The sequence below is a fragment of the Pipra filicauda genome, unplaced genomic scaffold, assembly GCF_003945595.2.
Source record: "Pipra filicauda isolate LSUMZ 115617 unplaced genomic scaffold, ASM394559v2 scaffold26_size5592650_pilon, whole genome shotgun sequence".
Lineage (NCBI taxonomy): Eukaryota > Metazoa > Chordata > Aves > Passeriformes > Pipridae > Pipra > Pipra filicauda.
Window position 1 is genome coordinate 1,078,509 of NW_024104387.1, and position 17,295 is coordinate 1,095,803.

The 17,295-nt window shown below is 40.9% G+C and overlaps 1 protein-coding gene across 3 annotated transcripts in view; it reads right to left on the reverse strand.

Annotated features, from left to right (window-relative positions):
- KCNC1 (potassium voltage-gated channel subfamily C member 1) overlaps positions 1 to 17,295 on the reverse strand; it is a 108,933-nt gene that overhangs the window by 3,181 nt on the left and 88,457 nt on the right. For 2 of the 3 annotated variants that reach the window (XM_027737199.2, XM_027737198.2), the window contains exon 3: positions 943 to 1,131. The exons of the other annotated variant lie outside the window; for it this stretch is intronic. In XM_027737199.2, coding sequence (XP_027593000.1) covers positions 943 to 1,131 — 189 coding nt within the window. The remainder of the gene's footprint in view (positions 1 to 942; positions 1,132 to 17,295) is intronic. 3 annotated transcript variants of the gene reach the window in all.

The following is a 17,295-nucleotide window of genomic DNA, read 5'->3' on the forward strand; positions in this document are numbered from 1 at the left end:
TGGGAATTCTATACTCCATACTCAGTGTATAGTTACATCATACAATCTTTGCAGTTTTAAAATATTGACTATATCATATACTATATACAGTACACCAGTGGTAAACACTGATTTGAAGAGAGAAATTTCTTTTCCAAATTTCCTGTTCCTTATCAACTTTGATGCATATAGATGTAACTCTAATTTTGGTTTGCATGGTTTCCTCACGTTACGTTATTTAAACACAACAGCCTATTTTAAGAAGGGAAGGGTTTTTTCTTATGATTTGACTTCTGTTGCTAAATAGATTATTCTGACCATTAGCAAACTAAAATGAAGTTACTTCTGAGATTTTTGTAGCTGTCAGAAGTCTGAGAAACTAACTAATAATCATTTATTTATGAAAGGATTTTAGATGGATTATTTTCCAATTGTAAGACACCTGTGCCAACAGATGTTCATGCTTTCCTCTCTCTGTTGAACTAAGCAGTTATGAATACCCAAATACTTTGTTTTAGTGCTCTGTTAAGGTAGCCGAATAATCATATCACATTTCTTGAGGATGTTTTGCTTTTGTGTTTTATCTCTTCTGTCAGCCACCTCCAAGTCTGTGCTCCTCAGAGTTTGTGAGCTTTCCAAGTGGCAAACCTTCATTGCCTCTCCTTAGAGGACGGGCTAATTTAAGGGCATAGTAGAGCATCCTCCACTAAAGTTTACTGCACCAGCTGGGGTGGAAGACTCGACTGCCTAGCATAGCTGCATGGGGTAGTTACAGCTCCTCAGGCTTTTCTTTCTGAAAGAAATAGGTTAGAAACTCCAAATGCAGACATCAGGTGGTGGTTTCCAGCCCAAACGTGCATCTCTACAGCAAGCGCACTATCGCGTGCTACAGCTACAGCTGACTTTCTCTTATTTATTTAAAATGGTTGCTAACTACATGGTCACAGGACCCCAGCTACATACCCTTTCTTATTCCTCCATCAGGCGGGCAGGGATATTCCCCGGTTGATAAGAGGAAGCAGGGTCCATATCTCTCCCGAGTGCCAGAGCGCGTAAAGGGCAGGCCCTCATCAGGCGTAATAGCCTGGTCTATGTGGGGACAGTCTTCGTTTGCCAGCGCCGCCTTGGCCACCTCACCATTCAGTTTCGAATCTTCAAACATATAAGCAGAAGGCTATTGAAACACTATGCACTGTTTATTAGAGTTCCAGCTGCAAATTAAGGGTTCACAGCTAAAGACTTCTATAGCGACACTATAAAAGGTAGCACATCTGTCCTAGACACTGCGTTCGTGTGCACTGCACCAAAATAAAATAAAGTCTGTTAAAGTGGGAGGAGAAACAAAAAGTGATCACGTTAGGGGTAACAGCAGCCACCTGTACATCCGCACAGAGGGGCACTTTCAGAAACGGGCGTGCATTGGTTCCTAGTCCTGCGAGCAGAAGACTGCGGTTAGAAATCAGATTATGTTTTCGCATGACGTCAGATGGTGCATGAATGACTGGTTTGTCATGGAGCCTACTGTCACTCAGAACTCTGGAGAGGCAGTGGACTGTGAGTTGTGTTTTAGAATTTGAGTATATTCTGTTTGTGCTGATTTATGCCCGTGTGCAGTATTACTGAGAGGGAAATTCCTGCTCTTCCCCTCCCCAAAATTTACCGAGATGGTTCTATAGCATTTCCAGTATCAGTCATGCAGAATGACTCTACACATTTTAGACACACAGAGTATGTTACATATGGAAATACAACAGCAGAACGTGGATTTAAGAAAAAACAATCCATTTTCTGATGTTCTCCTCTGAAACACGTACAGTATTTGCAATGCCAGCACAGGACACTACATACAGAAAACACTACAGCAGGCCATGAATTTGGAAACTAGATAGAGTAAAATTTACTCTTGGCTGTAAGTGATAAAAATAGGTTGTCAGATTTTCCCACCTTGCTCCACGCATTCCCATGAGGATAGACTGAGAATCATATGTTTTCTCTGTGTGACTGATTTTACATTTATAACACAAAGTGCTGTTTAGTGGAGTATTTGTTTTAGGGCTTTAAAGTGCAAATTAGTGTATTGAGAATATACTCGAAATATGGCACAGCTCGATATGAGTATTTTGGTTGAAGGGAGGAAAAACAGTCAAAATGTGCTTTCTAAAGCTCCACAAATGCTGAGATATGTTAACTGAGTGGTACTGGCAGCATCCTACACCTCGGTTGCACAATGCTTATTACCTAGACACTGTAAGGCAATGGGTGATTCTGCAAGTCTTTAAGGAAAGACAAACTTAACAGATAGACTTAATTTCAGTGCCACTTCTAGATTCACATACTAGCTTGTTCTGAGTGCTACATAATACTTTCATTTATTTTTCAATTATTTCGAAGCCAAGTAATAAAACAAGCCCAAGGGAAAAAAAAACATTAGGTAGGGTTTGGAGAGATGATTCTGATCTTCTGATGGACAACATACATGAGTAGAAGGCAAAAGTGTTTTCAAGTTATATTTGTTGCTTCGCACACAGACATGCACACTCACACACACACATGTATATCACGCACTAGTAATTGCATTCTATGCCTTTATTTTTCTTCTATTTAAATGTCACTGGCTTGTCACAACATAAACAGCCTTTTCTGCAGATCTCACCTCTGCCTCTTTTTTTTCTCTATGCAGAATCAGCCAGTTATTTCCCCAGAGAGGGAGGTAGTGATGTTTTGTGAGCAATGAAATAATTAGGTCTCTCAGTACGTTAAAAAAAAAGACGAAAGCTATAGGTGCATTTTAATACTTCTGGACACTAATTTCAATATGATTCTAAAGTTGTGAGGTTCCACTGAGCTGCAATTCCTTTCTGTTTATAATACTCACTGCTATTTAATACCACTCTGCACAAAAACTTGGTACAGCTGCCATAGTAACCGTGACATTGCAGGTACTGAGCCGTTGATTTAAAAATCACTTAACTGTGTTTGGGGAGAGCCGCAGTCCTCTTGGGGATGAGCAGGGAACTGGGCTGCTTCATAAGCCTCTACTGCTACAAGCTCATGGCTCTAATCCTGAAATGAGGGAGGCAGCTGTGTCAGCAGAGCTTTACACTGAAATCTCTGAGACACCCATTGCTACTCCTGAGCCCAGGTTTGCAAACTAAATTGTTAGTGATGGAGGGGGAATTGGTCCATTTCAGGAGCTCAAAACCTTTCTGAGCAGAGTGGTTGTGGGTCAGGCTGCTCACTGGTAACAGCCATTGATCCTTTTGGAAGCAGCTTGCAGGCTCTGTTGTGCTTGAGTGGCAAGAATATTGACCTTCTTTGAATTAATTTCTTAAATTGCATTATAAATCTCTAGCAACTTGAGCTGGAACTTGCTCTTGCAGCCCCCTCAGGGTCCCTTCACATTGATGATTTTTTCTCTATGCTTGTTAAAAATCCACAGCTTTGTTATTTTATTTCTATTCAAGAGGAAGAGAACAGAGTAGCTGGAGATGCGGAAAAATTGCTGAACTATTCTACTAATGTTCCTTGAACATTACATGCATGGGCCATGCCTTAGGATTCACATTCTGGATAACAATGCTAATCCATAATGACAATTTGGCTAAATATTTAGGAAGTAGAGAAATTGCCAGCACAGAAGACTGCATCTATTGCTGGTGTATATAAGTAAGTGTTAATTAGAGTGGCTGTGTTCCAAACCACTGGCTGCAGCACCTAATTCCCTGGAGACAGGACACGACAATCACTTGGTATTTAATATGTGATTAGTCTGTTATGGGAATAAAGAAAACATCTCTGATGTCATCAATCCAATGAGAAGTCCTCATTGTTTTCATTAGCAGATCTACGAGCTGAACTTTAGGAAGAAGGTATAAAGATTGAATGGAATTATGTTATTTTAGTTTGATTTCTCAAGTTTCCATTTGCATGTTTGTTTTTTCCAAGACTGACCTTGTCTTTGAGAGAACTCCAGTTGAAGCAAATCTACTGCAACGATTGCTGTCTGGTGGCTACCACTCTAGTTATACTAATGACAACTACTTCTAGGTGCTTAAAGATTCTAAGGCTTCATTCTGACCTGCCAAATTCACACGAGTCTTGCCATCCCCCCTAGCTGAATCTGAATTAGGCTTGTACAGCATTTTTTGTTCTTTAGGTTCTGTTCCATGAAGAAAGTCAATATTATCACCTCTGTTTTACAGATGGGTAAAACTACCATACAGTGAAGTGACTTGCCTACTGCTATGTAAGAGGTTATTTACAACAAAATTTTCTGACTCTCAGCTTGGCACCTTATCTCCCTAATTGTCCTATCCGTGAATACCTAGTTAACTGCACCAACTTTAAACATTCTCCTGCAGAGATTTGGCTGAGAGGCTAAAGAAAGTAGTCAGCATATTTCCCAGGTGAGTAGTTTGTTTCTCAACTACCTTGTTTGTGTGGCTTCCGCTTGTTTTTTTTTCCTATCTCATCCATCTCCATCTGCTATCTCTATCTGTCTGCACACTCAAATACCTTGGGTGTTTCCAAGCAAAACTTAGGAGAACTGCTGGATTTGGCATTAGTATACTTTGCTGATTGTGGAGAAGCACAGTAGAGACTGCCCGGGTACCTGCTGCTGCATGGCTCATCTCTCTTGTAGTTTTTTTGCAAATTTTTTGCAATTGGTTGCAAACTGTCATAGTGGCTTTACCAGTGTTGCTAGTTTTGATTATAAGCTAGGGTCTGGCACTGAATCTCCAGCTATTTGAACTGCATCTTATGTCCAGAGTATCAATGATATACTTATTACCTCAATCTATGCTTGGAAATGTGGCACTAGTACAGAAATGGCTCTTGCACTGGGAAAGTCACCCCAGTCCTCTTCCCTTAAGCAGACACTGCCATTCTCCAACTGCTGCTAAGAAACAAGTTCCTGGTCTACCCTTCTCACTTCAGATATCTTCAGAAATGAGGTGTGGGCCAGGGATGGTCGCAATTCACACTGCTTCCTCTTGGGGGTTACAGGTTTGACTGAAACAGGGCTGAGAGAAACCCCACAGTTCATAGCATGGTACCCATGTATAGTTACCTATGAGTCAGTGTCAGACTACATGGGCCGCGACAGATTCTTTCACGTTATGCTAAAGAAGATGAGGTCTTCTCAGCCCTAGATCAGAAACACAGCAATTAAGAGACACAGTACTGTTTTTTTTGTTACATTAGGTCACTGACAATCTCCTCCAGAAGAACAGAGACTATCTTCCTCCCAGCTACCCTTGTTTAAAGATTGAAAGAGACAAGGACACAGCTTGAGTACCTACAGCTTCCCTGAGCAGCCATTTGCCATTCCACAAAGGCTCAAGTGACCTCAGGGCTCTGCAGCCCTGTTATAAGGTAAGGGGTTGACTGGCAGGAAGGAGGCAGGAGCAACTGAGTGCAAAGAAGGGCCAGAACTGAGAAGGTAAGTTGCTTGAGAGATGAAGATGTTGCTACTGGGGAAACCTTGTCTGAGTAAAGTTACGTTCCACACCACAACTCCATGTACACCTAAAAATTAAGCTTGTCTAGATCTCAACTGTGCTCTTATAGTCCTGATCCCAAACCTAGGATTACTGTCTGTGGCTAGTGCCACTCCTGATCAGTTGAGAGTGTCCTTTGGTTCTCATTCAGAACTTGAGCGTCATTTTCATTTGCTCATTTTAAACCTGTTGCTAACCCTAGCACACACAGTAGCTGCCTCAAATGTCTTACGAAGAAGGATCTCCACAAGGTCCCTAACAACAGAGACCTTTAATCCAACTGGATCTCTAAAGAAAGAATTGGTATGTTGTCCACTGAGTTAATTACTCTTCTGTTTTTCAGTCCTCTCACGCTTTTCTGGTGGCGTAAAAGGGCTGGTACTGTGTCATATTATGCTGGCAATGGGAAATTCTTTTTGGTATGATGGCTTTCCCTGGCTCTAGGGCTAGTGACAGAAAGCTATAGGAGCAGAGGTGTGCTCTAGCTTTTCTTAGCTACAAGCCTATTAACTGGAAGTGGGAAGTTGAGCAGCACTGAGGCTGCTGAAGAACGGATTTTTCATATGCCTTTATTCTAAAAAAAAAAAAAAGCAAGGATTTTACATTCCTTTTTGCATCCTAGTTTTGCAGCATCACTTTTGCCTAATACCTCTTGTGCTAAGCAAATGATTATGAAGTTAAGAGTATGAATCCGAGTATTCAAAGATATTTAACTTTGATTTGTGGAGAAGTTAAGAGCTGCTTGTCATCTGAAAATATCCATTGACTTTATATCCCTAGATTTCACCTTCCTAGTCAGCCAACTAGGGAAGTTACCCCACTGGACCTGTTGTTTGTGAACAGAGAAAAACTTGTGGGTGATGTGATGGTTGGAGGCCATCTTGGGCATAGCAATCACGAAATGATAGAGTTTTTGATTCTTGGAGAGTAAGAAGGAGGGTCAGCAGAACTTGGTGCTGACTTGGTGCTACCTTGGACTTACAGGGCCAGACTTTGGCCTGTTTAGGAGACTGGTTGACCGAGTACCTTGGCAGGCAATCCTGAAGGGCAAAGAAGTCAATAAGGAAATCCTAAAGGTGCAGGAGCAGGCTGTCCCCAAGTGCCAAGAGAGGAGCTGGTGAAAGAAGACCAGCCTGGCTGAACAGAGAGCTTTGGCTGGAACTCAGGAAAGAAATGTGAGTTTATCACCTTTGGAAGAAGGGGCAGGCAGCTCAGGAGGACTACAGGGATGTCGTGAGGTTGTGCAGGGAGAAAAATAGAAGGGCGAAAGCCCAACTAGAACTTAATCTGGCCAGTGCCATAAAAGACAATAAAAAATATTTCCTATAAATACACTAGCAGCAAAAGAAAGGTTAAGGAGACTCTCTTTTATTGGGTGGGGGGAGAAACATAGTGACAAAGGATGAGCTACATAATGCTGCCTTTGCCTCAGTCTTTAATAGTAAGACCAGTTTTCTCTGAGTACCAGTCCGTGAGCATGGAAGACGGAGTAGAATGAAGCCCCCATCTTGCAAGGGGGAATGGTAGGTGACCTGCTACACTACTTAGACACACACAAGTCTGTGGGGCTGTGTGGGATCCAACCAAGGGTACTGAGGGAGCTCATGGAAGTGCTCACTGGCCCACTTTCCATCATTTGTCATCAGTCCTGGCTGACTAGAAGTTGGAAAATGTGATGCCTAGTTATAAGAATGGCCAGAAGAAAGATCCAGGGAATTACAGGCCTGTCAGCCTGACCTCAGTGCCCAGGAAGGTCATGGAGCAGATCATCCCTGAGTGCCATCATGTTGTGGCACGTGCAGGACAACCAGGGGATCAGGCTGAGCCAGTATGGGTTTAGGAAGGGTAGATACTGATTGACCAACCTCATCTCCTTCTATGACAAGGAGACTCACTTAGTGGAGGAGGCAGAGGTTTTCCACAGTGTTCTCCTAGAGAAACTGGCTGCTTGTGACTTGGACAGGTGCAGTCTTTGCTAGGTAAAAATCTGTCTGAATGGCTGGGCCCAGAAAGTGGTGGTTAATGGAGTTATATCCAGTTGGTGGCTGGTCACTGGTGGTGTTTGCCAGGGCTCAGTGTTGGGGCCAGTCCTGTTCAATATCTTTATCAATGATCTGGATGAGGGTCCAAGGGCATCCTCAGTTAGTCGGCAGACAACATCAAGCTGAAGTGCTGATCTGCTGGAGGGTAGGATGACTCTGCAGAGGGATCTGGACAGGCTGGATTGATGGGCCAAGGCCAATTGGATGAGGTTCAACAAGGCCTGCTGGGTCCTGCCCTTGGGTCAAAACAACCCCAGGCAGCGCCACAGGCTGCAGGAAGAGTGACTGGAAAGCTGCCTGGTGGAAAAGGACCTGGGGATGCTGGTTGACAGCTGGCTGAACATGAGCCACCAGTGTGCCCAGGTGGCCAAGAAGACCAATGGCATCTTGGCTTGTATCAGGAATAGTGTGGCCAGCAGGACCACTTGTACTCAGCACTGGTGAGGCCACACCTTGAGTCCTGTGCCCAGTTTTGGGCCCCTCACGACAACAAAGACATTGAGGTGCTGAAGCGTGTCCAGAGAAGGGCAACGAAGCTGGGGAAGGGTCTGGAGCACAGGTCTGGTGAGAAGCAGCTGAGGGAGCTGAAGGTGTTTAGCCTGGAGGAAAAGAAGGCTCAGAGGAGGCCTTGTTGATATCTAAAAACACCTTAAAGGAGGTTGTAGACAGGTAACAAGTAACAAGCAATAGGACACAAGGAAAAGGCCTCAAGTGTGTGCCAGGGAAGGTTTAGATTAGATATTGGGAAATATTTCTTCACCAAAAGGGTTGTCCAGTATTGAAACAGGCTGTCCAGGGTGGTAGTTGAATCTCCATCCCTGGGGATATTTAAAAGCCATGTAGATGTGGCGCTTAGGGCCATGGTTTAGTGGTGGACTTGGCAGCGTTGGGCTGATGGTTGGATTTGATGATATTGTGATTCAATGATTTCTCTCTGAGATGTTGCTTGGAAAGGAAATATTTACAGTTAAATTCCCAACTCTCTTGAGTCTATTTAATTCAAATTTCACTCCTGTTAGCAAGTTGTTTGTGTTTTAGTTGCCTAGATAGTATTTGCTGCCCATTAATATTCACTGGCCAATCATCAATTGCATCACTCTAAATCACTCAATTTTATGATAGACTCCATCTAAACTCTGCTGTGCTTCTTCACTGATTAAGAGAGGGTCAGAGCATAATAACAAATCAGGTAGTAAAGGAACTTCACACTGAGAAAAATATGCTTTTCTTGAGTTGGTACATGGCTATAGTGATTTCTGAGTTAATATTGAATTTTCTGAGAATTAAAAGTAAGAAATAAAGTCCATGCTATCTCTCTAGAAAATGTTCAGAAATGCCCATCAGCTATTTTTTATTGTTATTTTAACATAGTTTTGGGGGGTAAATGGGAGAGATTGTAAACAAAATACTTTGCTCAGTACATCATTCAGCAAAGTAAAAATTATGCTTCTGTGCCAAACCATCTTTGGCTACAGAAATCAATTTTTATAGGCTCCAGAGCCTCATGCAGGATTAAGAAATGTGGATCCCATGGGTAAGGGCTTATTTTCGTTGTTGTTAAATCAGGTCCTTAGAGTGAAAGGGATATAACTATATTAAATTAGAAAAAGAATTATGGAGAAGATATATTAAACCACAGACAAAGGATGATGAAATTATGAAATTATGACTTGGAGTGTATGGAAGGAAGTATAGCATAGAGAAGAACAGCATAGAAAACATGGGTTTAAGCCTTTGAAAACGAACAATTATGTGTCAGCATGGGCACCACTGGTTTTCAAAATGGCAGTGACAAAAATCCTGAATTGGTAGGTTTGGGAGCTTTTTCTGCTGGAGAGTAATGAAAATTAATTTTTCTCATGCAGACTATCTGAAAAAAAAAAGAAAGTAATTTAACTAAGTAGCTCTATTTTCATACCAAGTACTTACTCTTTGCATTAATACCTCGCATCAGGTTTTGTGTCACAAGCTCAGTGAAGTTACCTATAGTCTGTGACATTCCTTGTTCTTTGCATTAAAGAACTGTATTGTAATCTCCTCGGCTGCCCAACATGGAGCTCAGGTTGATGGGAATTGGAGAAAAACTTCACAGAATAAAATGTGACACTCTGTAACATACACAAGTCGCAAGCAACGTACAATAATAACAAGTAAATGTTAACAAACAGAGCGAAAGAGAGAAAGAGAAAAAAGAGAGAAAATGTGAAGAACATGTAAAAGAATTAAGATTCCTACATAACAACTCAGTTTTAGTTACCCCAATATTCTAAGGCCATTAAAATAAATATCTTTATCTAGGTATCTTTATTAGTTTCCTGATTTTTATATTACTGCATATTTTGAATGTTGCTATGAAGCTCTTCTGAGTAGATATCACACTGATGGACTTTACGCTGGCACGAGAGCAGAATTTGGTATGCTACATGAAGAACACAGAATCCTTCCAACCCAACCTACCTCTTTAACATTTACTCACCACCGTGTTGACCTGGGTCCCTCCAGGAAGCCGTGTCCCCCAGGAAAGGCACTCCAGTGACGGTGGTGACCGTCTCTCCCAGTACTAACTTGGCCAACATAGTAACATCACTCCCAGAGAATATCACCCTTGAGAGGTACTACTTCTTGAAGTAGTACAATATGTTGGCTGCCTACCTATTGGTACTGCTAGAGAATTACAGGAGCTCTAGTAAAGTAGATCCAGCGCATCTTGCTATTACAGGCATTATTGGATATGTGCTTAATGCTGTGCTGAGAACTGTTGCTCCTGGAAATGCTGCATTGCAAACAGCTCTGGAAAATCCTTCCTAGTTTTATCCTGACCCTTCTGGGGTTTCACTTATACCTATCCTGAACTTCTGGGAGTCTCACTAACACCATATTCTGTAGAGTGCAGAGGGTTATTGACAGATCAGGTAGAGGTTGCAGGAAAATGCAGTCAGGTGAGTCATGTTACAATCTTATATTACTGCTCTGACTGAGGAATACAGTATGATGATCTGTACAGTATGGAAGGTGTCTGAGACATGGAATATGGATGATAACAAAGAACAATGACAGCAGGAATGGTACATTGCTTGTTATTTCACTTTATGCCTATAAACAGACAAGCAAGTAGCCAAATGGCTTGAAGAAAATTTCCAGCAAGTACAATCTAAGAGGGATATAAGCAAGTGGACTAGGCACAGAATTGGCACCTCATACCCTTTTGCCCCTGGCCTTTTGTAGCAACAGGTAAGTCATCTAGTCTGTTTAATTTTACTGCAGCAGAGATGTACTTGTTGCACAGAGGTGCCTTTTCTTGTATCTGTCCTGCAAACACCAGTCATACTTGTCAAGCAGAAGGAAGAGATGCCAAGAGTACATCTTTTGTGTTCCAGGAATGCATTCTGCACCGGATGGCATGGGAGCTGCAGTGGCAGGCATGTGCTTGAGAAAGAGGATTTACCATATCTACATCTGCTTTGTGCTGGAGGATTGGCATAGGTTGGCCTTATTTGGCTGCACTGCTTGTATCTGTGTTTTCCCATGACTAAAAGTGCCTCGTGCTCATTAAGTTATTAAGGCATGAAAAGTCTTAAATTTTATTATTTATTTCTGCAATTGTTTTTCAGCATAGTGTAGTCTTGTCCCCCTACACATTCAACCCTGGCTCTGGCCCACAGGGTCTGTGTGGGAAGATTTTCTAATTTTTAATTTTTTTTTTTCACATCTCACCTATTGCCAGCGAAAATCAGGAAATACAAAGCACTGTCCTTGAATTCATAAATCCTCCTTTTTGCTTTCAAATTACTTGGTATAGAGGATGTTATCTTTTACTCAAATTCTAAAGTAAACAAGCACCAGAGTACAAGTGACACCCACCAGTTGTATCCCTACAGGAAATGACAGATGAATAATTGCACAACAAAGTATTACGTTATGTTACTTATAAGTTCTGCTTTGCATGTGACCCACAGGTATGAGATTGCAGAAATGCCACATGAGGCTGCCTGGTTCTTCTTCCAATATAAGGGGGACCTCAGGCAAATGCAACTTAAGTTAGATAAGAGGAACTGAGTGTTATTCCTTTTATTTTGAGCTGTTAGCACTTTCTCCATTAAATCCCAAGGACTCCATCGTCAGTGATATCAAGATGTAATCGTTACCTCATTTGCTATCTTGAAGTGAGGAGTTTTGGATTTTTAAAGGCTAGGAAGGCTAAGTATAGTGAGCAAAGAAAAAACACCTCCCTATTACCATTTCCACTGCCTTTTTGTATTTTTTATGTCCAACACATTTAAACATCAGAGTTTTTGGAGCTGAAACAGACCTAAACTCTTAGCAGTTACTTTGCTGCCTACTGTTCATCTTACAAGAGGGTCAAAGGTTTTATGACACTAAAATTAGATGAAATTTTTTTTATAATGTTCAAAGACATTTGATCAGAGGATTTGCTTCCCCGTGGTTTGAAGGACCACCACAGTGACTACATACCTGTGGCTTTAACAATTCTTTGCTATCCATAAAAGCCACTGAGGTTCACAAACCACAGTGAAATGTTAGGCAGCATAATGGGCCTCTGACAAGAACTGCCAAGAGTTCCCAGCTCCCACTGAGCATTGGCACTAGAATTACAGAGCTCAGCACACTTCTGACGTTAGAACTGGTGTGTTGCACAAGGAATACAGGTTATTTAGGTTATGGTGACAGAAGGGATGAAAAATGAAGCCCTGAGAAAAGAGCAGCTCCTTCAGAAAGCATAAGTGATAAAGCTGGAATGAGTAATTGCACACTATTTCTTTAAAAGGAGATCAGCTCTCTCTCAGGAAATTGCATTGAAATAATAGGTTCCTAACATCACAGCTTGTTCCAGTTCATCTGACCATGGAGTACATTGGAGTCACTGCAACTGTGTAGTTTCCCTCTGTCAGTGATAGACTTGGATTTACTGTTAGTATTCAGACATAGGGATAGTCTAGGAGTGGGTTATTGAAATTGGGTTTGGGGCAGATAAGTAAAACAACCACACATTTTTTTTTCTGAAGCTAGTCTGTATTAGTAATGACAAACATTTTCCCTCTCTTCTTAGTTGCCTGAATTCTAGTAATTTTCCCCCATATTTTACATCTATGCAATGAATAATGCACTGTGAAAGAGGCTACAGTATTTTCATATGACGATACAATATCCTTGGAGTATAGCTCAAGTGAAGCTGCATGCAGAGGGGATCAAAGAGGTCAGAAATTGTTATTTTGGCCATATTAAAGTCAATATAAACACTGTGTGTGCTGGTGTTATAAATATATATATATACAAAGAATAAAAGGCTGGGGTAGATCTCTGAACAAACCCCAAATAATCAGTCACTTGGGCTTATGTACTATAGATGTATTCTTAAGACCATTGCTCTGTGGCACCAGACAGTACTGTAGGCATCAAATGAAGTTATAAATTCCATTCATATTCTAAATTTCTTTTACAGTGTTGGAAAATCACATTCACTGCTTCATCCAATGACAACTTTAAAATGTGGCCTGCAGTCAACCTATCCTGCGGGTAAGCAGACAGCTCACAGCAGAGAGTGACTGAGGAGCTGAACAACACTTTTAAAATGAAATTGAGAGCTTTCCTTATTTGTTTTGCACGTTTTGAGGTTTTCTTACAAACTTGCACCTTAAAATATTTCACTATGTACTGAATTAAATTTCTTATATCTGTAGGACAGTGTGGGGTTTGGGACAGAAATCAGCCAAATTTAAGTGGTTGAAACTGTCTTTTTCTGTCTTGCTTCTGTTTGAAGGAAATTTTGTTTCACTTGGGTGTTTTGGGGGGTTGATTTTTTTTGTTTGTTTATTTGTTTGTTGTTGGGTTTTTTTACTTCTGTTATGATACTGACTGTTTAAAATACTCAGAAGCCTTTAGATAAAAGACACTGCAGCACAGCAGACTATGCTTGATTTAGTTATATGCTTATTTAGTTATATTCCACTAGCAGCCTTGTCACAGACCTTTCAAGTAGTATTGGTCAGTTAAGTTAAGCCCTGTGTCAAATGAAAATACTGGAGATTACTTCCATTTTCTCTTTGCTGTTGACTTAGTCTGTTGGGTATGTGATTGTAGTATAGTGGTTGACAAGCATCAAATGCTGCCAAAACGAAGCCCTGATCTCGAACAGGGCCTGTAAACAACACTTCAATAAGACAAAGTTAATAGTTTGACATGGAGATGGTAGAACTTGGTGTGTATATGTTAAATGAGGGGACACATGGTCCTCTATAGTCTGAGATATCCCCAGGTCAAGGAGTTTTAGTCAGATTGGTCAGGTGAAATCTGCTGCTTTGCATCAGACCCAGTTCCTCCAGGCACTATATAAGCAGTATCTTAAGGATTTACGGGCATAGAAACTGCCTTGAAGACAATGTTTTGTATAGAGGAAATCTCTACTTTCTTAGTGCTGCTTGTGAAGGCCTGCCTGCAGCAGTAGCTCTGTCATTCTCTACTGTGAAGTGCCTTTCCTCCCCTCTGCTGCTTTCCCAGCCAACCATTAGTGGGATCAGATGGGATGGAAAGCAGGAAGGCTTGCTGCAGGAAGGTATGGTAGAATGAAACTCTGACATCCTTTATATCAAATTAAAATCAAGTGCTGTTAATTAAAGATACCCTCCTGCCAGGTGTAGATTAGCTCAGGACTGAGCTGCTGAGAGTGTTGGGGACAATAAAAAAAATTAATTCAACAGAATTTAAATTCAAAGCATCTTTGCTTTGCCTGCAAATGACCATAGCATCATTGGAAGCAGCTGTGCAGCCTGTGGGCACAGTTCTGCTGTTTTTATGTCTGTGCCAGGAAAGTGCTCCTTAGCCTGGGAGGAGGCACGGGGCTGTGGCTGTGCAGAGCTCATGTAGAGCCCCCTTGGCCCTGCGTGCACAGACCAAGAACAGATGTGAACTGCTAACTAGGGGCATGAAAGGGCTAGAGAGAGTAGTCATATATGGAACTACTTCATACTCATCCCTGTTTTGTGAAGTGTTTAATCACTCCACCACAAATAATATATGGAATTAATAACTTCATGTGATGTCCTTTACACCTGAACAGCTAAGCAGCTTTTTTTTTTTTTTTAAATAATGTATTAGATACAAATCACATGATCTTATGTGACCTAGACACTGTCACACTGAAACTTTACAGTTAAAAATTACAAGAAATCTCTTGGACAACTCAGGCATTATTTTAGAAATGTTAGGCACCCATTCTGTGTTCTTAGTGCAATCTTAACTTGTTTACAGTTAGGTGCTGTTAACAAATCCAAGTATTTTACAGTATGGGAAACACTGCTTGCAAGTCTCTGTTTTCATATAATGTGCAGGTGATGGTTTCAGGAACAAGTCAATGCCTGTGAATGCTTCATATTACAGAAGTGAAACTCAACATCTAAGGCAATGCAGATCTTGTTTTAACAGTTTGGTTCTGATCTTACTTATTATTTTTAATTTTTCTGCTGGACACATATAGACCTTTTCCTATCAGGAAGCTAAAAGATGCAGACAATATTTTTTGCTGCTAATGGTGCATAACAATTTTCAGAAACAGATCTCCAGCTACGGTGTTACCATTTTGTTAGCTGAAGTATAAGTGTGCTTTGTTACTTCTTAAAATATATATGCTTGTATATGTATATAAAAATAATCTCTCTTAATTATTGCAGAAATAGATAAGATGCTGTTACTATCAATACTTCATAGATATTGTGGTAACAGCTGATTTTAGAGCCCTGGTGGTGGCAAAACAGTTCCACATTGAACCAATATTACACGTATTCTCAGGATACCAGTGTGGAATTGCACTGAACTCGTAGAGTTCTTAGTCCTCTAGTTCCCAGAGAGGACCAAGGTAGGTAATGGAAGGAACTTTAAGGGATTTCTGAGCAGTCACTCTGTAGCTAACTGCTAAAGTACTCCAGAGTCTGGCATCTCTTGCAAATTACAATTGGGTAGTTGGCATATTGCTCACAGTAGGAGACACGCAACAATGTTGTGCCTTCTTTCCCTCTTCATGTGTGATGCCACAAAGACATCTACTTATAAGGAAGTTTGCTGCTTGGACATGAGTTGTGATAAGCATTTGCAACCTGAGGGGAATGGATGATAAAACCATCACTTAGGCGCCAAAGATACGATTGGTACAGTCTATCAGTCACGTGAATTGTGATTGGCCTGTTGCAATGGAATAGCCTTTAACAAAAACAAAATGAAAGCTATTAACCTTCTGAATGGATTTTACATAGTTGCACAAAAGGGAAAAGAAATAACAAAAGAAGAGAAAAGAGAATAGAAAAGAAGAGAAAGATTCCCACCAGCTCTTCCCCTCCAAAATTAGCATTGGCATTGGTGAAGTCACACACAAAGGAAAGTCTCACTTTCTTTGTGCTTCTCACAATGACATCAACATGCATGGCTATGAGATGACGAGAGAATACCTCACTCACAATGAGTAACAAATTAGAATTTTCTTCAAAGCAAAAAAATGATAACACAAGACCATCATAGGTATATACTAACTCTTTCAAAACACCTCGTTTGAACTATATGTCAGTTAAGATCATTTGGCTGGCGATCTGTTCTATCTAATACAACACAGGGGATATTCTGAATAGGCTGAAGGATGTCTACTTGGCTGGAACATCTGCCAAAAATGAAGTTGGCTTTTTTTTTCAACATGGTTATCTACTTTCAAATTACGCCATAGAGTAAATAGTGGTATTCCATGGGTAGAGGTAGATTATGGGGTTTAAATAATCAAATCGGAGCCCCGTAATTTTGTGTGCTATAGGAGGAGTCTCATAAAACTGAGATATTCCCATAATTAACCACTAGCCATGGGATATTATAATATATTCCATGGTGACTAGTATTTTTTCCATTTCCCTCCCCCCTCCCAGTAGAATTAGTATGGTTAATTTTACTCTGATTTCACCTATTGCTAACATGAATCAGTATAATTAAAAATAAGAATACCATATCATGAGGCGATTACTGTTTGGGCCAAACCAGCCAGTAATGACCAGTCAGACCTTTTCCAGTTGGCCTTTGCTGCTAGAAGGTTGAAAGAGCTGTAACTCACCAACCCACACTTGCAAAAGGAGTATGTTTTAGGAAATGTGGTTCAAAATTCTTCATAGTTCTAAATGCTAAATTCTAGTGGAATATTATAGAATAGCTTGATTTGCATGCCATGGAATAAACATCCTTACGTCTAGTCTTGTCTCAGAGTGAGTCATTTTGCATTAGTGTCAAGAATTTGAGCTGTTGTTCTACTTTGCAGTTAATCATCAGAAAGAGACAGGATTGTCTCATGAATATGCATGATGGTATAGTTGTCCCTTCAACTTACTAGGCACCTAGTTTCTGTTATGAGATGTACAATATCTGCCATTTAAAACAGCTGAAAGATCCCAAATGGGAACAAATGAGAAAGCATCTGGCTGTTTCGAATTCCAGCCCTGTTTTGTCAGGAAACTGTAATTGCTGAGTACTTGGCTCCTACTCTGCTCTATGAAGCATTCAGCTCTCAGGAGCCTCTGAAATGCATTACAGTCCAGCAACACAGCTGTAGATCTCTCAAAATTCTTCCACTAGATGTAACAGCTTTTCAAAATATCTTGAGACTTGTATGCCCTTAACCAGGACCAAAGTTTGGGCTCCTAGAGCGTGCTCTCGTCTTTAGTTTTGCTGATCAGCCTCCACTGTACCATTTGTCCCTGCAACCTAGACTTCACACATATTATTCATTGTGT